Below are 25321 nucleotides of genomic sequence, written 5' to 3'. Positions count from 1 at the left end.
GTGAACGATGAGTTGGACGTAATGTAAAAATGTACCGAATTTAATACGGAACGAAATTTAAATTTCCGTTCCATTTTTTACGACAACTGTAAAACAGAGCATTCTCCGCAAGTTCTTCTTCTTCTTCTTCTTCTTCTTCTTCTTCTTCTTCTTCTTCTTCTTCTTCTTCTTCTTCTTCTTCTTCTTCTTCTTGTGACGTCATCATCCGTTCGCCTCGAAAAAAACAGCTGAAGGCCGCCATGTTTGTGTAGGTCACGTGATCACGTTGCCCATAGCAACGTATCCTGCCATTTTGTTTTCTTTCTCTCTTGTTTTTCTGCGGGAAAATATAAAACAACCATTTTTTTTTAATATAATAATTAATTGAGAAATTCACATCCAAAATGGACAATTCCGGGAAAGGTGAAGAGGAAATTAAAAGGACAGAGGATACTCCGTCCTTGGGGGCAGAAGTTTCCAGAGAGGCGGGCGAGAGCGAAGAAGCTGGACGTTTAGTAGATGAAGAGGAAAAAGAAGGAAACGTTAAAGAATTGGAAGAGGAAAAAGAAGGAAAGAAGGAAGAAAAGAACGTAGAAGAAGGAGGTGAAAAAGAAGTAAAGAATGTAGAAAAAGAGGAGGAAACAGAAGAGAACGTAGTTGAAGAGGAAAAAGAAAGAAAGAACTTGGAAAAAGAAGAGGAAAAAGAAGGAAATAACGTAGAAAAGGAAGAAAGGAATGTAGAAAAAGAAGAGGAAAACGAAAGAAATAACTTGGGAAATGAAGAAGAGGATAACGAAAGAAAGGGCGTAGAAAAAGAAGAAAAGAAAGCAGAAAAAGAAGAGGAAAACGAAGGAAAGGACGTAGAAAAAGAAGAGGAAACCCAAGGAAAGGACTTAGAAAAAGAAGAGGAAAAGAAAGGAAAGGACTTAGAAAAAGAGGAGGAAACCGAAGGACAGGACTTAGAAAAAGAAGAGGAAAACAAAGGAAAAGACGTAGAAAAAGAAGAGGAAACCCAAGGAAAGGACTTAGAAAAAGAAGAGGAAAAGAAAGGAAAAGACGTAGAAAAAGAAGAGGCAAAGAAAGGAAAGGACTTAGAAAAAGAGGAGGAAACCGGAGGAAAGGACTTAGAAAAAGAAGAGGAAAACAAAGGAAAAGACGTAGAAAAAGAAGAGGAAAACAAAGGAAAAGACGTAGAAAAAGAAGAGGAAAACCAAGGAAAAGACGTAGAAAAAGAAGAGGAAAACAAAGGAAAAGACGTAGAAAAAGAAGAGGAAAGAGAAGAGAAAAACGCCCCAAAAGACGAAAGTCAAGAAACGGAAGAAAAAGCAGAAAAAATAGAAATGACGAAAGAAACCGACTCAACTCCTTTGCCACCGGAAAATGTGGCGATGGCTGAACAAGTTGAGGTCAAAGGTGAAACTCTGTCGACGGGAGAACTCCCGATTTTGACAAATGATGAAAGCGAAGAATCGGGCAGGATCGAACCCCGCATTCCAGTTCCGCCCGAATTGAAGCAAAACGAAGACCAATCAGACAAAGGAGAAAATGAAGCGACAAAACTCATGCCGAATTCGGCTTTGGTAAGTCCACCCCTTTTTTATTATCAATATTAGGTGCTTGTTTAGATCGAGTCGGCAGATCGATTTTTTGGTATTTTTTTTTTTACGGTTTATACTACGCTGGGGCCCAGCGTAGTATAAACACCCCCAACCCCCATGTTAAGAACGGCTTTCGGAATACCCCCCCCCACCAACCTCTCCATGTTAAGAACTGCTTTCGAGGTTGGGGGTGTTTATAATACGCTGGGGCAGTGGGGCACGTCGTAAAAAATTACCGATTTTTTAAAAATATATCGTTTTAAGCAAAAACAATATTACGTCATTGTCATGTCGAAAATAGCAATATATCCAAAAATTACGAAAAATTATTGAGTAGAATAACTGATATTGTGTTTTTAGTAAAAAAAGAAGAAAAAGTCTGTGGATGAGCCATTTACGGTGTCATCTAAATTTTGCATCGCTAATTATGTCCCCTTGTGTGTGAACTCTTTATCGTCTGTTTTATAACACTTCGAAAAATGCAATTTTATCCAATTTTCCGTTACTATTACTTTTAACTATAAATAACTTTCTAGTCGACGAATTTTCTTAATTTTTAGATGTAGGTCAACCTAACCTCCACAATTTTCTTTTAAATGACAACTTTTAAAGGTTTTCGACTATGCTAACTACGAAAATTGCATTGAAATTTTGCAGAAATAATTAGTTATCGAGATATAAAAAGTTGTATTATGCATTGTATGTTTTAGCGGCCATCTTTTTTTACGCGCGTGCAATGTCAGTCAGAGATGAGTAGACTTGTTTATGGCGCGCGTCCGCGCGTAAAAATGGCCGCCAAAGAATACAATGCATAATACAACTTTTTATTTTTCGATAACTAATTATTTCTGCAAAATTTCAATGCGATTTTCGTATTCAGCATAGTCGAAAACCTAGAAAAGTCGTCATTTTAAAGAAAATTGTTGAGGTGGACCTAATCTGAAGATTTACCTATCTTTTTAAGCAAAAAACAATATTACATCATTGTCATGTCGAAAATAGCAATACATCCAAAAATTACGAAAAACTGATATTGTGTTTTTAGTAAAAAAAGAAGAAAAAGTCTGTCGATGAGCCATTTACGGTGTCATCTAAATTTTGCATCGCTAATTATGTCCCCTTGTGTGTGAACTCTTTATCGTCTGTTTTATAACACTTCGAAAAATGCAATTTTACCCAATTTTCCGTTACTATTACTTTTAACTATAAATAACTTTCTAGTCGACGAATTTTCTTAATTTTTAGATGTATTACTATTTTTTCTTTTTCCTGAATTTTTTTTATAAATTATAAAGGGACAAATGTCAATTCAAGTGAATTGACATTTGTCCCTTTATGATATATATATATATATACATATATTTTTTTTTAATTTTTAAAAGAAACTATGATAATAAAATAAAAAAACAGTCTCATCTCAACATGACTTTTTTTTAATCATAAAATAAAATAGCTAGTTTGAAACCGTAAACAGACAGCCATGTTATTTTTTTATTTTGAAAGTTTTTGGTAGGAAATACTTTTAATGATTTTTAACTGATAAAGAGCGACTATAATGGTAAAGGGAGGTAATTTGTTTCTCATTAATTAATGTTTTTTAAAAAAAAATTTTTTATTCAATTTTCATCCCAAACAAGGGACATAAGTTGCAAATCATGTTTTTTTTTTTTTTTTTTGTAACACTTAATAGTGTAGTAAATAATGGGCAGTCAACGATTCCCCCACTATCAAATAATCATGAGGTTGTTTGTACGGCAATCAAGAAGGCTAACCTACTTGTCAGTTGGTTTGCCTCAAACTCCATATTGGACCCAGTACACCATCCCCCCCCTTGACTTTCCTTTGCGGACAGACGTCACACTAGATGATTTGAAAATCACCCCTTCTCAGGTACATGGTATCATAAAAAACCTAGACACCTCAAAAGCATGTGGACCAGATCTCATCCCGGCTTTGCTATTAAAAAAATGCTCCACTGAGGTTGTTCCAGTTCTTCCCAAAGTTTTCAACAAATGCCTTAACGAATCTTGCTTTCCTGACTGCTGGAAAACCGCTTCTGTGGTACCAGTTTTCAAGAATTCTGGCGAAAGAACTGACCCATTAAATTATCGTCCCATTAGCCTTCTCCCGCTTTTTGCCAAAATATTTGAGTCCTTAATTAATCAAGCTTTAGTCCATCACCTTACAGCTGCTAAACTCCTGACTGACAAACAATATAGATTTAGGCAAGCCTGTTCCACAGCAAATATCCTGACTGTAATCTCTGAACATATATATATATTTTTTTTATTCAATTTTCACCCCAAACAAGGCACAGTGCCACTTTGAAGCAGGGGGCTACTATCAGGGACTTAATTAGCAGGGTCATTATGAAGGAAGATGAGTAGAAAGATGTTTGTTAACATTACACTTGAAATTCTGCATATCATTGCAGTTGGGAAAGCAGAATCCCGGAAGGGAGTTCCAAAGTCTAGCAGTTCTGGGGAAGAAACTATTGGAGTAAAAGGCTTTCTTGCACCTAGAGATCTCTACTGTAAAGGGGTGAGATTTAGTAGCTTGTCGGGTTTGTCGGGGGTAGTTACGTCGGGAAGGTACAAGTGTTTGCAGTTCGTCAGAGCATTCACCATTAAAGTATTTGTAGAACAGGCAGAGGGATGCAATATCTCGTTAATGGGACAGAGGCTGAAGCCTAGATTACAGTTCAGGACCTATCAGGTTGGCGACTCTCTTTTGAACCCTGTCCAGGAGTGAGAGACAAGCAGCAGATGCACCAGCCCAGATGTGACAACAGTACTCCATACATGGGCGAATGGTGGCCTTATAGAGGTATAGGATACTGTCAGGTGTAAGTAGTTTTCGAGCACGGTAGAGGGAGCCCACCTTCTTTGCAGCAGCCTTGGCAATGCTCTCAATGTATCTATTCCAGTTCATATTCTCTGTAAACGTTAGGCCGAGGAGTTTAAAAGAAGTACTTTCAGGCAATGTGTTCTTGGCCATTGCTATTGGTGGTAGAGAAGGTTTCTTGTAGTTATTGAAGGAAACAAGCTTAGTCTTAGCAGCATTGAATGTGACCATTCATTTTTGTCCCCATTCCACTACAGATTGGATATATATCATTCACTATACAAAGCAGGGGAGGGTAGAGCGGTAGCCCTCGATATATCTAAGGCTTTTGACAGGGTATGGCACAATGGTCTTCTAGGGAAAATTAGATCATATGGTATCACTGGAAGAATACATAATGTAATTACATTCTTCTAAAGTAAGATAAAATCCAGGTTACCCTCGATGGTCGTACATCTAAACAATATGATATAAATGTGGGAGTACCCCAGGGGTCTATCCTTGGACCTTTATTATTCCTGATATTCATAAATTACCTTTTTGATAAAATTGTTTCGGAGATGGGTATATTTGCTGATGACACCACTCTTTATAACAGGCAAGAGGGGAAAACAAATGAACACATATCCAAGGAAATGGCAGAAACACTAGAGGATGACCTCCAATCTGTAGTGGAATGGGGGACAAAAATGGATGGTCACATTCAATGCTGCTAAGACTAAACTTGTTTCCTTCAATAACTACAAGAAACCTTCTCTACCACCAATAGCAATGGCCAAGAACACATTGCCTAAAAGTACTTCTTTTAAACTCCTCAGCCTAACGTTTACAGGGAATATGAACTGGAATAAATACATTGAGAGCATTGCCAAGGCTGCTGCAAAGAAGGTGGGCTCCCTCTACCGTGCTAGAAAACTACTTACGCCTGACAGTATCCTATACCTCTATAAGGCCACCATTCGCCCATGTATGGAGTACTGTTGTCACATTTGGGCTGGTGCATCTGCTACTAGTCTCTTACTCCAGGACAGGGTTCAAAAGAGAGTCGCCAACCTGATAGGTCCTGAACTGTCATCTAGGCTTCAGTCTCTGTTCCATCGACGAAATATTGCATCCCTCTGCCTGTTCTACAAGTATTTTAATGGTGAATGCTCTGACGAACTGCAAACACTTGTATCCCCTCGATGTGAATACTCCCGACAAAACCAACAATCAGCAAAATCCTACCCCTTCACAGTAGAGATCCGTAGATGTAAGAACGTTTTCTACTCCAATAGTTTCTTCCCCAGAACTGCTAGACTTTGGAACTCCCTTCCGGGATTCTGCTTTCCCAACTGTACTGACATGCAGAAGTTCAAATGTAATGTAAACAGACATCTTTCTACTCATCTCCCTTCATAATGCCCTTGCAACTTATGTCCCCGATAGTAGCCCCCTACATAAAAGTGGCACTGTGCCTTGTTTGGGGTGAAAATTGAATTAAAAAAAAGAAAGAAATTTAAATAATAAACGGATAACAATAATGGAAACTGTAAAAATATTAAGAAAAACCCTTGAATGCAGAGATTAACACAACACGTGAACTACAGACAGAAACGACTACAAAAACGACTGTAAAAGGTAAAGACGCATCACATGGAATCAACTGTAAGATACGGCCTCTCCTTTTTTGTGTGTTCATGTCACCATAAACTGGCACCACACTAAATAAATGAGGGTCAAGGAGGATGGAAAGACTGAGGAGAGAAAGCACTAACCAGACCTCTGCTGGATGAGTGCAAAGGGGACTGGGACCTTTGGGAGGTTTATTGTCACTCAAATACCAATAGTCGCTGCCAACGGGAAGTCAATGATAAGCTGCTGTTGCGATAACGCAAATTCATCTGCAAAGGTTATCGAAAGAGGTGGAGAATACTGGAAATCTGGGGAGACTTGTTGTCAAATCTAAAACCAAACTCCTATCTTTACATCATCAACGCTCTGATCCCCATCTGGCATCAATTGAAATGGATGGCTCTCGTCTGGGAGAAGCCACGTGTTTTGACAAGCTTCTAGGTTTGTCCTTTACTTCTGATCTGAAATGGAACACGTACATCAAGTCTGTTGCCAAGGTCGCTGTACCCCCTCGATGTACATATCCCCGACAAACCCACTTAGCAATAAAATTTCACCCCTTCAATGTTGATGTCCCTCCACTACTGTTGTTATCCCTAAATGCCAGAAAGCTTTCTATTCTAATAGTTTCTTCCCTCGAACAGCTAGACTTTGGAATTCCCTTCCTGCTGCCTGCTTCCCTGGCTGTACTGATATGCAGAAGTTTAAATGTAACATAAACAAATATCTTGTTAATCTTTCCTAGACATGGCCCCAGATAGTAGCCCCTTACGTCCAAGTGGCGATATACTTTGTAAAGGGTGAAAATAAAAATCAGAACATATATTAGTAAAATGGAGCTATCCTCCTAAGATCACTGACGAATTATACAAAAGTGCCAGCAGATGCAGAAGTGCTGATAATTATTATTATTTACTCACAAGAAGTATTCACACAAGCCCTCATCAAAGGTTGCTCTTTGAGAACAACTTGTAGTGTTCTCTGGAGCCTTTTTTTTTTTTTTTTTTTACACGGTGGTCACCACTTATCAAGTGATGTAAAGATAGAAGCTTGGTTTTGGATGCATTAAAAGTTACCAGCCACCTCTTTCCCCATTGTATCACGTGCTCAAGATCAGAGGAGAGAGATTCATTAGGAATTTGTTAACGTTGGACTTGAAGACATCCACGTTTTTTTTTTTTTTTTTCTGGAGCGGTAGAAGGATCCCACCATCTTTCCAGCGACCTTGGCAACAGACTTGATGTACATGTTCCATTTCAGATCAGGAGTAAAGATTAAGCCCAGAAGTTTGACAAAACATGGGGCCTCACCCAGATGAGAGCCATCCATTTCAATTGATGTCAGATGGGGATCAGAGCGTTGATGATGTAAGGATAGGAGTTTGGTTTTAGATGCATTAAAGATAACCAGCCACGTTTTCCCCCACTAAAATGTCTTCCCCCACTAAAACCACTATTATGAGCCTATCAGAGAGAAATAATTTAATGATAGAGAAAACATTTTCAATTATACCATAGCTGGAAATCTTGTGAAGTAGACCCTTATGCCATACCTTGTCGAAGGCCTTTGATATGTCAAGAGAAATTGCCATAGAAAGGAAGCCTTTGTCAAGAGATTCACTAATCCTGTGGGATATAACCGTCAGCACATCTGCGGTAGATCTTGCAGAGTGGAAACCATATTGTGTGTCACTAAGAAGATTGTTTCTGCTGAGGTGGTTGACTATTTCTCTATTTAATATGGATTCGAGCGACGTTCTCATGACACACAGAAAACTTATTGGTCTGTACTGAGAGGGAGATGACTTACCACCTGAATTCTTAAATACAGGGCTTACTGATGAGGTTTTCCAGGATGTTGGAAAGCACTTCTCCTTAAGGCAACGCTTAAACAGTTTTGTAAGTATGGGAGCAAGTTCTGGTTGAAACTTTTTTAACACTATAAGTGGGAGAAGGCTAATGGGGCAATAATTTAATGGTGAATGCTCTGACGAACTGCAAAAACTTGTACCTCCCCGACATAACTACCCCCGACAAACCCGACAAGCTACTAAGTCTCACCCCTTTACAGTAGAGATCCCTAGGTGCAAAAAAGCCTTTTACTCCAATAGTTTCTTCCCCAGAACTGCGGGTCTTTGGAACTCCCTTCCGGGATTCTGCTTTCCCAACTGCACTGATATGCAGGTTCAAGTGTAATGTTAAGAAACATCTTTCTACTCATCTTCCTTCATAATGACCCCGCTATTTAAGTCCCTGATAGTAGTCCCCTGCTTCAAAGTGGCACTGTGTCTTGTTTGGGGTGAAAATTGAAAAAAAAAAAAATATGTTCAGAGATTACAGTTAGGATACCTTCTGTGGAACGTGCTTGCCTAAATCTATATTGTTTGTCAGTCAGGAGTTTAGCAGCTGTAAGGTGATGGACTAGAGCTTGATTAATTAAGGACTCAAATATTTTGGCAAAAAGCGGGAGAAGACTAATGGGACGATAATTTAATGGGTCAGTTCTTTCGCCAGAATTCTTGAAAACTGGTACCACAGAAGCGGTTTTCCAGCAGTCAGAAAAGCAAGATTCGTTAAGGCATTTGTTGAAAAGTTTGGGAAGAACTGGAACAAAAATAGACTTTGTGGTTTAGTGGGGGATGCCCTTTTCTCTTCCCTACAACCTCTCTCCCACAGAAGAGATGTTACGAGCCTCTGTTTTATCGTTACTTCCATGACAAGTGCTCATCTGAGCTCCAATCTCTGGTCCGCCCTTGCCAATCTTTCACGATAAACACCCGTCTGGCTGAAACCACTGTCATTAATTTCCCCATTCTTTATCTGTGCCTAAATCAAAACATAGATTCCATGAACAAAGCTTCTTTCTTAGAAGTGCACGCCGGTGAAACTCTCTTCCGTTTGCCTTTTTCCCACTTGACTACAACTTGGATGTGTTCAAGTCCAAACTAAACGAATTTCTGATGAATCGCCCCCTTAAGTAAGACACTTTATCAAATCTCCAATACTAACGATTACTACAATACTATCCCACTGATTACTGTACACGCAATAACCCTTATCCTCAAGTGGCTTCCAGGCCTTGATAAGTGGTGACTACCATGTAAAAAACAAAAAACAAGCTTCTGATCTGAAATCGGACACGTACATCAAATCTGTTGCCAAGGGCGTTGAAAAAATGGTGGGATTCTTCTATGGAACCAGTAGATATTTCACTGCTGATGAAATTCTCTACGTACATGGATGGAGTACTGTTGCCACATCTCAGCAGGAGCTGCTAGAAAGACCTTATCCTGCCTTGACAGAGTTCAAAATAGACTTCATAGCCTAGTAAGGGATGCCCTTTTTTCTTCCCTGCAACCTCTTTCCCAAAGAAGAGACATTGCGAGCCTGTCTCTGCTTTGTCATTATTTTCATGGCAAGTGTTCGTCTGAGCTCCAATCCATGGTTCTCCTCACCAAACTTTCACGAGAAACACTCGTCTAGCTGAAACCATTATCAATAATTTCCCCATCTCTTTATTTGTGCCTAAACCTAAACGTAGATTCTATGGACAAAGCTTCTTTCTTAGAACTGCACACCTGTGGAACTGTCTTCCGTTTGCCTGCTTTCCAGCTGATTACAATATGGTCATCTTCAAGTCCAACGTAAATAAGTTCTCGATGAGCCGTTCCCCTTAAGTGATCCAATTTACCAAATTTACGCTACTAACGATTGCTATGATATTTGCCCATTGACTATTGTACACTCTTTAACCCATATCCTCGAGTGGCTTCTGGGCCTTGATAAGTGGCGACTTCAACGTAAAAAAAAAAATTATTGTAAAAATTGAATTTAACTTGAAAATACTATAAAAAAAAAAATAGCTTTTTAAATTTAGTAATTAAGTAAAAATTGAATTTTTACTTGATTAAATAATTCGAAGAGGTTCGAAAAAGTGGTCAAATATATAAGTAAGCTACTCTTCTACCTACCCGGAAAAGTTTTTAGTGGTTTTTAAAACGTTTATTCGGTTCAAAAAGTAGTGTCTTATTTTCAGGTTACGCTCAACAATTTGTTTTTGAACCAAATAAACGTTTCAGAGTGAATAAAACCACAAACAACTTTTCCAGACAAGTAGAAGAGTTACTGGCTCTTCTGCATTACATGGAGGACGCCATTTGGGTGGAGTGCGTTTCACTAAACTGTTACTAGGTGGCCCTTGAACTTGATTCAAAAGTGACAATAAGTCAACCAAGTTCATTCATTTCATTCCATTCAAGTTGTTTATTGATTTAAAATTTAAAACAGCAATTGTGTAGTTTAGCAGCGTAAATTATTTGACAGACAGAATATTTGTTCACGTTACATTTATACTTGTGCATTTGTGCACGAAATATCTGTTTGTGTGTTAAGCATCATCCATACATATACTACCTGTTGCTTTTATAGTTTAAAGTGTTTATTTTTGTTGTTTTTTTTTGTTGTTTTTTTTTTTCTTTTTTTCCGTTGTATTATTTTTTTTCTTTCTTTCGCAGAATATTGGTTGGTCGTTTGGTTTCAACCACAACATCCCCGTATGGAATTTAACAGATTGCACACAATCACTCATCATTTATACGAGCTCACATGCAGGCGTCATCTACGATTACGTGAACAATACTCAATCCATCTTGCAAGGACATGTAAGTCGTCATCATCATCATCATCATCATCATCATCATCATCATCACTGCTATCATTATCATCGTATAGTCATCATCATTATTATCATCATAGTCATTATCATAATCATCATCATCAGCATCATCATCATAGTCATCATCACCATCATAGTCATCATCATTATCATCATCATAGTCATCATCATCATCATCTTTATCATCATCATCAGCATCATTATTATCATAGTCATTATCATCATCATCATTATTATAGTCATACAATACTTAATCCATCTTGCAAGGACATGTAAGTAATCATCATCATCTACACCGTCAGCATCATGATCATCGTCATCATGATCATCATTATCATCGTCATAGTTATCATCATTATCATCACCATCATTATCATCATAGTCATTATCATCATTATCATCATCATCAATGATTACTGTTAAGTTTGCAGGTTGAAACAAGTAACGTAGAAAGCAATACAAATGACGACTCAACAAACAAAGATAGATCAAATAAGAAGTGTATTAGGAAAAGGTATATTTACAGGATATTTACATAATGGTGTCAAATAAGAGAGTCTTTGCTGGAGAAACATATCTGCTCTCGGCGGCCTTCGGTGGCTTCTGGTGAACACACACTCAGACTAACTGAGTCTTCCTATTTATGTATAATTACTATCCACATATGCAAATGAATGTGTGCCACCACAACAGTAACATACACTCGTTCTTTAAGATATCCCCACAAGAAAAAGTCGGGGCTAGTCAGGTTTTGCAGAGTTCGAAGTTTATTAACATATTGAGATTGTCGGACTGACTTCCTCATCTTGGTTGTTATAGTCACAACTCAATCCATCGTGTAAGTAATCACCATCATCATCATCATCGTCATTATCGTTATCATCATCATCATCATAGTCATCATCATTAGTATCGGCATAGTTATCATCAACATGATTGTCGTCATCATCATCATCAACATCATCATCATCGTCGTCATCATCATCATCAACATCATCATCGTTGTCGTCATCATCATCATCATCAACATCATCATCGTCGTCGTCATCATCATCATTATCGTCATTGTCATATATATTGTTTTGACAAAATTTTTTTTTTTAATAATATTTCACTCTTTTTTTCAGAAGTTCAATTATTTATGTTAGACAGAATAACATATATACAAGAACACAAGAACACAAGAACACAAGAATACATTCAAAGATCCAAATTTTTATTCTTCATGCAAAGCAGCTCCTCTAACATGTTATAATTTCGGTGCATTTTTTACCGACCCGTTTCGAAACAAAAAGTTACTATTATATACATATAGTCTCTTTTTGTGCATTCTTTGTGTGTTCTGGCAGCCATCTTTGTTGATATTGCAAAGCTATACAGGTTTTATTCAACATATAATTCCAGGTTAATATTTTCCAGAGGTGAAGCAACCAATGAAGTTTTAATGAGGTGAATGCAAGAATACTTAATACCAAACTAGGGCAATATATACTTTTTATTTGTTACAGCAACCATTTTTGTTCATTTGTTCATATATATATATATATATATATATATATATATATACTAGCATGGGTGCCCGGCCTTGCCCGGGAATTTGGAGGTGTATATATATATATATATATATATATATATATATATATATATAGTACTTTTCTTTTAATGATTTGGAATTCATTCCATTTGCACTTTTTTCCCAGAAACTCTGCCTTTTAGATGATTTTGGACCATTGGGAATTTACCCAGTGGATTGAAATTTTAAATTCGACCGTTTTGGATTTTACCATTTTTGGATTTTTACCCTTCACCGGACTATCCATTCATGTGAAATCTTTTTATTATTTTTCTTTTGCCTCCTGTTCCCCTTACCTCACCCTTTTTTTAACCAAGTAAGATCTTTGGCTTACTTGTAGTTTCATTAAATACTTTTATATGCAAAATCCGATTAAGGACTATCCACTTATCTTGTGCTTCCTTTTTAAAATTAAATATGTTTTAACTCTTTTTCAAGATGTCTTTTAGCATATTTTATTAATCATTTGTTCATATATATATCTATATATATATATATCTATATATATATATATATACTAGCATGGGTGCCTGGCGTTGCCCGGGTATTTGGAGGTGTATGTAAAAAAAAGAGTCAATTTTGTTTTTAACTTTGACCCCTATTATGACCCCTTAAAATTTATTGTTTTGGGCTCAAATCAAGTTATTAAGTTAGATCCATGTCCAAGGAATCTATATATTTCAAGTGTGTAGACCCAAAATTGTCGGAGGAGTTGGTAGAGTTCTCAAAGGTCAAATCGTTGAACTTTGACCTTTTAATTGCCAAATTTCACATCGATTTCACATCGATTTTCCCAAATTTCAGTACACTGTATATTAAATTTTGAGTCTGTAGACTTAAAATTGACAGAGTTATTGCGTAGGGAAATGTGCACACACACACAGACCGACAGATACACAGACACGTTCACTTTTATAAATATATATATATATATATATATATATATATATATATATATGTGAAAGTGTCTGTGTATCTGTGTATGTGTCTGTGTGTCTGTTTGTGTACATTTCCCTATGCAATAACTCTGTCAATTTTCAGTCTACAAACTCGAAATTTGATATACAGGGTTGTGAGATTTGGGAAAATCGATGTGATCGGTTTTCAGCCAGCTGTTAAGGAGTCAAAGTTTAACAATTTGACCTTTGAGAACTCTACCAAACTCCTCCACCAATTTTGGGTATAAACAATTGAAATTTTAGATATAGGTTCCTTGGACATGGATATAACTTGATTTGAGCCTAAAAAGTCATCCCCTTCTTTTGATTGTCTAGCCTTAATTTAAACCAACGTCACTTCCGGTTTGCCAGTGTCGTAACAGTAAATACGTCACATTTTTCCCCATTCTTTTCCTCCTTCGCGGTATGGGTTCGAGCCTGCCTTCCTACTACCACTTTTTTATTTTTCTATACATACATCTCCAAATACTCAGGCAACGCCAGGCTGAAATGCTAGTTTATATATATATATATATATATATATATATATATATATATATATATATATATATATATATAGTAAGTTATAAAATATATATGGCGATTAAGCTACACTGAATATTCCGCATTTCATCCACTCTAGAATTGATGGACTAGAAGATTCGAACAAAGTCAAGAGAGATAAGAAATCATACACAAGGAAATGAAAAAATTAGACCTAAAAGTAGACGTATTAGCTAACATAAAAATAACAAACTTCCTGGATGTCACATTAAATTTAGATTAAAACACATATGAACCCTACTTAAAAGATAACGCTAATCTAATATACGTAAACCCTAAGTCCAATCACCCACCATCAATTATAAAACAGATTCCTAACTCGATCATAAGTAGACTCAGCAATAACTCAAGCGATGAAAATGTATTTAACAGGTCTATCAATATCTATGAAACAGCCCTATAAAATAGTGGATACAAAAATATTGATATCAAATATAAGCAACAAAACACCAATAACTATAATAAAATTAAAAATAGAAGAAAAAGAAATATAATCTGGTATACGGCGCCATACAATCAAATGTTAAAAACAAAACTTGGCAAGAAATTTCTAGATTTTATCAAAAAGCACTTTCCCGCAACCAACCCAAAATTTTCAATAAAAATACCATAAAGTTATCCTACATCTTCTGCAAAAATTTAGAGATGATAATTAAAGCACATAACAAAATATTAAATAAAAGCAATGAAAACAACAGCAAAATAAATAATAAAAAAGTGGACACCATGACAAAAATAAAACTAACACAAAAAACACAAATGTAACTAGTAGAAATAATAATAATAATAATAATAATAATAATAATAATAAACCAACTCTGGACAATAACAACCATACTAGAAATAAAAATAAAAATACTAATAACAAACAAGATAAATGCAACTGTCGATACTGTACACTCTGCCCACTTCAAAATAAATGTCTAACGAAAAGCATAGTTTACCAGGCAATGATATTTGCGAAAGAAAACCCAAATAACAAGAAATATTACGTAGGTATGACTTCCTTAGATTTCAAAACTCGATATTATGACCACAAAAGTACATTCAATAATAAAAAACACTGTATGAAAACAATGCTAGCAAACAAATACTGAGAACTCAAGGAAAGGGGGCGTTCGCCGGTAGTCGAATGGAAAATAGTAAGACAAGCAAACATATGTAGAGACCTAGATGATCCATGTAGATTATGACTTCACAAAAAATTTGCTATCCTATACTTTACAGAACCTCAACATCTATTAAACTGTAGGAGAGAAATAGCGCACAACTGTGTTCACAGGATAAAATTTACTCTAGGATAGAGATACAAAATAATTTTAAAACTAACAAAAACAATAGAAAATAAACAAATAAAATAAATAAATAAACATGCATATACATAAACTATCACACACACACACACACACACACACACACACACACACACACACACATATATATATATATATGTATATATATATATATATATATAAACTAACATAAAAAAATAAAACTTAACCTAGATTTAAAATAGGTCAAAACACTAGATACCTACGATAAATAGCACACACAAAGGAACGGGTCAACCGGAGGTCAAATGGGCCTTTGTCCTGTAAGTGCCTGCTCATTGGCTGATTAGGAAGGGTACAGTGGATACTAGAAAGCTGATTGGCTAAAAAAACTCAATAGAAGGTGCATATATAAAAACGTGAGACAACCACAAAATTCTCGCATAAGCCTGAAGAATCTTAGAGTGGATGAAACGCGGAATATTCAGTGTATCTTAATCGCCATATATATTTTATAACTTACTAACTAGCTCTACCTACGTATTGAGCACTGTTGAAGTAAATACTGAAAGTTTACGCATAAATTTATACTTTCGTATATTAATTTATGTGAGTAAATGAAGTAGCTATATATATATGCATATATATATATATATATATATATATATATATATATATATATATATATATATATATATACTCATATAAAGCAGTGACATTGTGTGTATGAGTTCCTTCCATATATGTTCTGAAACGGCTGAGTCTATCTTTTGTAAATTGCACACAAAGGTAATTTATATGTCTGGCAGTGTTCTTAGATATGTTTTGTACAGAAGTTCATCCGATAAGTATCGAAAATCGAAAAACCCCAATCCTAAAAATTGTTTTTTCTTATGGATAAAAAGAATTTTTAAAGGGGAATATTTATATATTACAAAGGCAAGGGAGATAATAAAATCTTAACAAATGATTGCGTCTTAAAAAAAACAGAATTACTGACATCTTGCGATATAATCCAGTGGTAGAGCATTCAACTACAGATCAAATAATCCCTGGTTCAAGCCCAGGTGTACCTCACCATTTTATTTAAATTTTTTTCTTATTAATGAGTTCAATTTATCATAAAAGAAAAGGTACCATTTAAAATCGCTGCAAATCATTTCTTCATTTGCATATTTTAAAACTAAACATTAATCATTAAGTATTGACTTTCCAGAGCATTCATTGTCAAGCTCAAATATCAGCTGATGTGATATTGTAAAAAAGTGCAGATGAACGACATTATTATTATTATTTTTATATTTCTTTGTGAATTTGTCCAACGGGCAATTATTCCTTATACAATAATCAATAGAGGATAAATTAAAGTATAATGTTTAAGCATATTGTACAACTGGCCAATGCCGTACCTCCAGCTAATATATATATATATATATATATATATATATATAGAATAACTAGGGGCCCGGCATTGCTGATGGTAGGAAAATTTCAATGAAAACATAAAATCATAGAATTGTCATCCCATTAACGAAATGGCTGTAATAAAGAAATCCAAGATTAAATAAACAAAAGTTATATAAGAGAAAAATGTAAATCTTTAAATTTCAACAAAATTATGTACTATATATATATATATATATATATATATATATATATATATATATATATATGTATATATTAAATTTATTTATACAAACATTAATGGCTACATATGTGCGTACATGTTTCTGTAATCACCCGCATTGGGGGATTACGTCCTCAGGCCAAGAATTATCGTCGAAAACTGATATTTCAATAAAAAAACATTTTCCTATTTCGTTTGTAAAGTTAGAATGTAACTTGGGTGGAAGTCATAACTCGGTGAGAGGACAAGTGAGGTCTTTGAAGATAATAAACATCTCCTATTTCAATTCCCTTTCTCTCTATCTATCCCATCTTTTGGTTTTTATGGCATAAGGTACTTGAGAATTTAGTATTTTTGTCTTATAGTCTGTAAATTAAAAACATTTGCTATGGTCACTGAGTACTGACCGGTGTTTTTCAATCAGCACCCATCCACACACATACAGGCACATACACACACACAACACACACACACACACACACACACACAGAAACACGCACAGACACACACACCCAAACATACACACACACGTTAATACAGAAATTCAGAAGCGAATATATGCTGTTCGTTTTATTTTACTCACACACACGCACTGAAACTAGGCAATAACTATAACTACGCAAGAATAAAATTAAAATTAAAATAAGGTAAATAAAACAAATAAATAATAAATAATAAATAAAAAATAAAAGATAAAAAATAAAAACAAATAAACAGAATAAGAATAAACATAAAGCCTCGAATGTTATCTAAACTCCACATGTACATATATATATATTAATATACTTATAAACGCCTACACCCTGCTACACCCGCGTATATATATACACACACACACACACACACACACACACACACACACACACACACACACACACATATAGACATGCATAGACATATAATGGTCATATACAGTTATGACATGTTTACATCCATACCTACATACGTAGTAATATCCTAATAGTAATATTCTAAAACCCGTGGACCCCAACTGGATACATGTCCTCATAAATCAACCCATATATATATATATATATATATATATATATATATATATATATATATATATATATATATATATATATATATTATAAGAAGAAATTTAGTGGGAATCTACAGCCACGTAGAAAGAAATATTTCAATCCATACATTTTGGAGAAAATCAAACTGTAGTATCTGTTTTTTTTTCTTTAATTAAAACTTAAAACATCGCTTAAATAAACCACTCTATAGATTGATGTGATATTTGGAATATGCTGTAACATTGATAAAAACAAAGTAAGGAACAGTTACATCATAGACACAAGAAAATATACGTATAATTATAATAGGAAAAAAATAAAAACGTTAAAAAGTATATGCATCCTATGCAGTTAAGCTACCGTGCCGAAATAATATACATATATATATATATATATATATATATATATATATATATATATATATATATATACATACACATATACACACATATACATAGATATACACATATATATATACACATACTTACATATACACACACATATACATATATACATACAGACACACGTACACACATTTATATATATAAGTACAAATACATATATATACATATACACATACATATACACACACGCGCACCAGCATACACACAATACATACACATTCAGACCATCCGCAGGTGCAGACAACATCCCCATCTACTCGTGTCTCCATATCTTCACAGACGTATACAAGATACATACACATATATATACCAACACAGACCACCGCATATATCCACATACACACACACGCGCAGGTACACACAGAAACCCGGTCACTCATAACGCAGGAAATCATAGCAATACATGCACAAATGCAAAGACCTTTTTCAATAATAATAAGGTGCCTTTTTAAACCTCAGTAGCGTGGTAACCCCTCTATATATGAAATAGCATGCCACTACATTCACACGGGTGTATATATACATACATACGGGTGTAAATATACCTGCTCTGTTCACTCAGTGAGCACTCTTTGGTAGACACATGTTGTTTTATTGGATGTACTTCTAGGAAACTAAACTCTACTGGCCATATATATATATATATATATATATATATATATATATATATATATATATATATATATATATATATATATATATATGTATAAGGAATGAAAAAATATACCAGCGGTGGTTGACGTTATGTTTAAAGAAAAAATAGAAAAAACTGAATGAAATTATTAAAAAATCAACGTTTCGTCCTTGTTTCAGAGGACATCTTCAGGATAATTGAAATAAAAATGTGATAAAAGAAAAAGTCATAGATCGTGCGAAAAAAGACAGTTTTTTAAAATCCAACCCATGTCGGGAAAGGACGAATATGTGTGCATATCATGTGTCATACGAAACGTTGATTTTTTAATAATTTCATTCGGTTTTTTCTATTTTTTCTTTAAACATATATATATATATATATATATATATATTTCATTTCCTAGAGGTACATTGCCTGAAACAACATGTGTCTACCAAAAAAGTGCTCAATGAGTTAACAGAGCATGTTATATTAAATTTGTTTATACAAACAAATGACTACATATGTGCATACATGTTTCAGAGAAATCATGTCGTCAGGCCAACGTGTTTCAAGTGATATCTTTCGCTTGGCGATGTGATTTTTCTTAAATGAAAAATTACAGAAACATGTATGCCCGTATGTATCCATTTGTTTGTATAAATAAATTTATTATATATATATGTGTGTGTATATCTATATATATAAAAATGTAACTCTTGATTCGTTCGTAATTAATAGTCTAAATAACTAAATAAATGATTGCTTCGACATTTTGATATAATATGTTTACTGTACCCATGCGTGTTTTTATATATCTCTTTTTAATTATAACATTATACTTAATTTTTCTATAATAAATAGGTGGTTTTCTTTGTACCGATAGGCCTTTTTTTTATATTTATGGACAATTATTTACCACCGCTTGTCGTCACGTGACCAGTGTTTCCAATCTAGTGGGGAATTCTAGAAAATCTGGAGATATTTCACACCCACACATCTGCAATTTTAGATTAAAAAATAAAGAAAAGCGTTTGAAAATACTTTAAAACATAAAATAAACTCATTCATGTAAATAAAAAAAAGTAGCATTTATTGCCTTTGGTACCAATTATTTATTGATTATTTGTTTTGCTTTTCATCTTTTCTTTTAGCTAACCATTCTTAAATCTCACTATAAAATCGATTTTTCCAAGTACATTTTAGGGGGAGGGCAATCCAACCTCCATAGTTTAGTTTAAAATACGATCTAAGCAAACCCCCTATAGTCAAAAATTCTAAAAAGCAAGAAACAGCAAAAAAAAAAAAAACTTATACCAAACAGAATTTAATTATCTACCAACCTAAATACTTTTAACATCCTAACACAAAGTTTTTTTGTTTTTTTATTTTTCTAATTTCCAAATATGTTGTTCAAAGTGGATTTTACACAGTGAATAAAAAAAAAAAATGATAACCAAATGTCCGCTTATCGCTTAAGGAGTAACGAGGCTTAATTTCTCAAAAGTTGTAAAGAAATGACTAGGTGTATCAGAATTTTTGTATGAATTTTTGACACCTCTAACACGAAACTGCGAATAAAATATAAAAAAACTTGTAATTTCTCTTTTAAAAGTGGGTTGTTTATTTTCTTTATGGATTATACTTCCAAAATAAACTATTAAAGTTGTATAAAAATAGTAATAGAAATATTATTATTTTTTTATTTTTTAAAAAACAGTAATGAAATTAATTGAATTTTACGAGCTCAGTATTTTCAATTTTTTAAATTTAAAAATCTATCAATATTTTTCAATTTTTAAACTTTAAAGATCTATCAAAATTTTTCTATTGATTCAATTTTTACGATATTTTCAGGGTCAATGTGAAATTTTATGCTTTTTTCAATAAACCAAATATAATATTTTAGACAAACGTTTTTTTTTAATTCAAGGCCCCCCCCATTTTCAAATGTCTATTAAAAAGTAAATAATTAATTTACTCGCCAAAGTTTTATGTATCACAAATTGAAGATAAAAGATCAATAAATAATATATTCAAATTTAAAACAAAAAAAGTAGTGTTTTTTAGAAATTTACCTGTAAAGTCCGAGGCTTAAAACCTTTTTTTTTTTTTTTTAAACACGTTGTTTGTTTTTTGGTCCTTGCTCCTTTAATTGAAAAAAAAAAAATTAGGGCTTGAATTATATTTTTCGAGTAGTTATAAGCTTGGAAAGACAGGGGGCCGAATTAATTCACGCCTCCCATTTTGAAATGTCTATTAAAAAGTAAATAATTAATTTACTAACCAAGGTGTTATATATCACAAATAGAAAATAAAAGGTCAATAAATAATATATTCAAATTTAAAACAAAAAAAAAGTAGTGTTTTTTAGAAATTTACCTGTAAGGTCCGAAGTTTAAAACCTTTTTTTTTTTAAACCACGTTGTTTGTTTTTGTTTTTTTTTGTTTTATTTTTAATGAAACCTTTGTCCTTGCTCCTTTAATTGAAAAAAAAAATTAGGGCTTGAATTACATTTTTTTGAGGAATTATAAGCTTGGAAAACGGGGTGGAATTAATCAATATTTTTCACGAAATTTCTGACACACCTAACAAATGACTTATCTACCACTAACCCTAAGTTCGAGTTGCACTCCCAAATTTAGTTAGTGATAGTCATAGATTTTTTATACAATTTTCTAAGAGTGAAGTCCCCAACGACTAAACGACATGCAACCAGTTAATTGTTGGAAAGACAACTTTTAATAAAAGAAATGAAATAAAAATAGCTTAAACACAGTTTCAGCACGTATAAAAGATAGTTAAATTTTACTGCATTTGGTATCAGGTATTTTTGTTATTGTTTACAATTTCTCGAATATTAATTATTTTACACAAATGATTGTGTTGTTCCTACTTACTTGCCCCCCCCCAGGGCCGTCATTCATGATTTTAATTTAATTTACTAATTTTTAGATGTTTATTTTATTTAATTATTAGCATGAACCAACTTTTTAAGATGCAGCATATGCTAACACTTCAGCGAAGTTTTTTGTATTTATTTTTTAGCAAACATTAATAACAGAAAGTTTTACACTTTATTTATTTTTTTGCATAATTAATGATGGAAGTATGTTTTCTGTTTTTCTTGCCATCTGTTGAAAAAAAATAATTTGTACAGTCTTTTGAAAAAAAAAAAAAATCAAACTTTTCTCTTTCACCTAACTATTTACAATATTCATATAAAACATTCATCTGTTCTTTTTATGATAAAATTCCGTTTTCAAAAAGAAACGTTTACTGCCAAATTTCTTTTAAAAAAAAGTGCAAGTTTTCCTGAAAAAAAAAAAACATAAAAACTTTCACCTAACAATTTATGGTAAAAAATTTATTTTTTTTGGGAAAAAAAACCAACAACTTTTATTGATAAAAAAATGGCAAAATATAATAAAAGTAAATAAACGAACAAAATGCAATTTTTCTTGAGGAATGTGTTCCATTTTAACAAACTGAGCCACAGCAACGCGTGGCCGGTACAGCTAGTGTATATATATATATATATATATATATATATATATATATATATATACATATCAAAAATGGTAATTAGTAAAAACCTGAAGGGCTCAATACTATTGCAGAGCAAATATATTTTATTTTTTTATTACCGTTTTATCTGCTTAGTTACACATGTTTCAGCTACCGAATCGTATTAACGATCCAATAACTTCATCAGACTTTACAGAAACGATTCAGTAACCGAAACATTTGTAACTAAGCAGATAAAGCAGTAATTATATATATTAGTGTTGGGACGATTAATCAGAATCGGGAATCAGAAAAATTGGAACTTTTTTGGGTATCGGAATTGGAAAACTAGCACAATTTTTTTTTTATTAGAAGTTGTTCATTTACAACATAAGACTGAGAAGGGCCACAGAATGATTGGTTGGTTGTTTTACGGCATATCAACTCTTTTCAGGTTATTTAATGCCGAATCCAGTGATTTTGAGGAACAATTTTTTAATAGAATATATTTGGGTTTTTTTTCAAGTTAGTTTCTATTCAACCCGTAGTTGGGACTCTAACAGGTACTAACACACTGGGTGAGAAGGACCTGGCAATTAAGGGGTGGCCCCATACTCTTCAAAGCCCACAAACTGGGGCCTCACCATAATTTAAGGTCATATCCAGAATGAGTTAGAAATCTCATTTACAGATTTAATATTGATTAGCAGAGTTTAATTTATTTTATTTATTGGTCATTTATAATATTGCCTTTGTAATCATTTCGCATCTATTCAATAAAATGTCTATGTGCCCTCATCGAGGGAGTTCATATGATTATTAACAAGTTTTAAATGTTCTGGTCAGCGAGGGGGGGGTAAATTTCAATGACGCCAGTTGTACATTGGGTGGTTCTCATCAGCTTCTTCTGAAATAATTAAAGTTTTATGGCACCTTTTTGGACCTAAGGAAATTCTCAGACTATCCAAACCTTATTTAATTTGTATTTATTAGTTTTTATTGTAAGCAAAGTAAATGTTCTAGAGTTCACTTGCCTATTCAATATCACAGATTTTAAAAAGCTTTTCACACTTATTTGATTAATGGCCATATGGCGTTTATTAGAGACTTCACACTTTAATATCAAAGATTTAACATGCTTGGCATTTTTTTTTTTGTGGCAGTATGTTTTGTTGGATCACCACATCTTTTGAAACATTTCATGTTTCCTTATTTTGTTTGGTTTTGGCACAAGTGAAGATACAGACGAAAATCTCACAAGTTTATCAAAACTTTGGAAGAACAAACATTGAGAAGTTTGTTAACTTAAGAAAAACTTTCATTTACATTTGAAATACATAAAATATATGAGATTCTAATTTTAAGGCGATTATGTGTGAGCACACTGAAACGTTATTTTAGAATTTAGAATGGGGGTTCAGTTGTGCATATAAATATAAACTGATCCCATTTCGATACATTATAGCTTTTTAAGCATTTAAGTAATTTTTGTGTCTGTATCAATAACAACACGAACGCAGAAAGTAAAGGTAAAACAAATATATTAAGACGAAAAGATAATACATATTTACAAAGGTGCAGTTGTACTGCAGTTGGAAGATTGTCCGGCAGAGGGCGTGTTAAAGTCTTTCATGGAGCAACCGGCACATGCGTCTTGCCTATCCGACGTTTGAACACAGCTCTTCGGTCTTGCTGACTTGATACCTTTATCTATATCTTGTTCACCCACGTATGCTAATTAGTGGGCGTCTCCACAACAGTTATGGAAGTCATCGAACACACTTGTATTTTGAACGCTGTCTTTTATCTCAACAACCGGAGTTGACCTCGTAACCCCTCCCAACCTTATTCGTTCCACATATCAGAAAACCCATGGTTACACTTTTAAATGTGTCTACTTACGTCTTTGGACATGGCGTAATAATTCAAGTCTATTTGGCCCCCCCCCCCAGACAAAAGGAGAGTGGACCTGTAAATTCACCCTTGTCCGTTCGTCTGTCCACACTTTTCTCAATAACTACTGCTTGGAATATTTTGAAATTTTGCACAAACATTAAACATGATATGAGTAAAAAAAGTAACAGAATGGATTTTCCGGGAAAACTCCGGTTGCGCCCCCTAAGGGTGCCTTTCGGGTTAAAATGGCTAAAATTGACACTTCTATATCTTGTTCACCCACGTCTCGGCCTAACGTTTACAGGGAATATGAACTGGAATAGATACATTGAGAGCATTGCCAAGGCTGCTGCAAGGAAGGTTGGCTCCCTCTACCGTGCTAGAAAACTACTTACGCCTGCCAGTATCCTATACCTCTATAAGGCAACCATTCGCCCATGTATGGAGTACTGTTGTCACATCTGGGCTGGTGCATCTGCTGCTTGTCTCTCGCTCCTGGACAGGGTTCAAAAAAGAGTCGCAAACCTGATAGGTCCTGAACTGTCATCTGGGCTTCAACCTCTGTCCCATCGACGAGATGTTGCATCCCTCTGCCTGTTCTACAAATACTTTAATGGTGAATGCTCTGACGAACTGCAAACACTTGTACCTCCCCGACGTAACTACCCCCGACAAACCCGACAAGCTACTAAGTCTCATCCCTTTACAGTGGAGATCCCTAGGTGCAAGAAAGCCTTTTACTCCAATAGTTTCTTCCCCAGAACTGCGGGTCTTTGGAACTCCCTTCCGGGATTCTGCTTTCCCAACTGCAATGATATGCAGAAGTTCAAGTGTAATGTTAACAAACATCTTTCTACTCTTCTCCCTTCATAATGACCCCGCTAATTAATTCCCTAATAGTAGCCCCCTGCTTCAAAGTGGCACTGTGCCTTGTTTGGGGTGAAAATTGAATAAAAAAAAAAAAAAAAAATTAGTGGGCGTCTCCACAACAGTAATTTTGACCACTAATTCTAAAGTCGATCAGCAAAATCATAAAATCACATGTAATTGCTATATTTTTTGTATTGTCACCCGTACTTAGGGTTAGTAGTAGGAAAGGAGCATGGTTTGTATGACTTTTAACAATATATTAATATGATAGCATGTGTGTTATTTATTTTGTGTGTCACGATTACATCCAAGTGACTGTTGTT

The 25321-nt window shown here is 34.1% G+C and overlaps 1 protein-coding gene across 1 annotated transcript in view; it reads left to right on the top strand.

The window, feature by feature from the left end:
- Nucleotides 1–259: 259 nt before the first annotated feature.
- The window catches only part of LOC145270880 (cilia- and flagella-associated protein 251-like), a 185684-nt gene continuing 160622 nt past the window's right edge, over nt 260–25321 (top strand). Inside the window, exons 1-2 of the mRNA XM_080126434.1 lie at nt 260–1559; nt 10549–10695. Of these exons, the coding sequence (XP_079982560.1) occupies nt 384–1559; nt 10549–10695 (1323 nt within the window). The 5' untranslated portion in view covers nt 260–383. The remainder of the gene's footprint in view (nt 1560–10548; nt 10696–25321) is intronic.

Source organism: Euprymna scolopes, chromosome 46, assembly GCF_053919585.1.
Source record: "Euprymna scolopes isolate OS-2025 chromosome 46, ASM5391958v1, whole genome shotgun sequence".
In the NCBI taxonomy this organism is placed as follows: domain Eukaryota; kingdom Metazoa; phylum Mollusca; class Cephalopoda; order Sepiida; family Sepiolidae; genus Euprymna; species Euprymna scolopes.
This window is presented reverse-complemented; position numbering and strand designations above follow the sequence as displayed.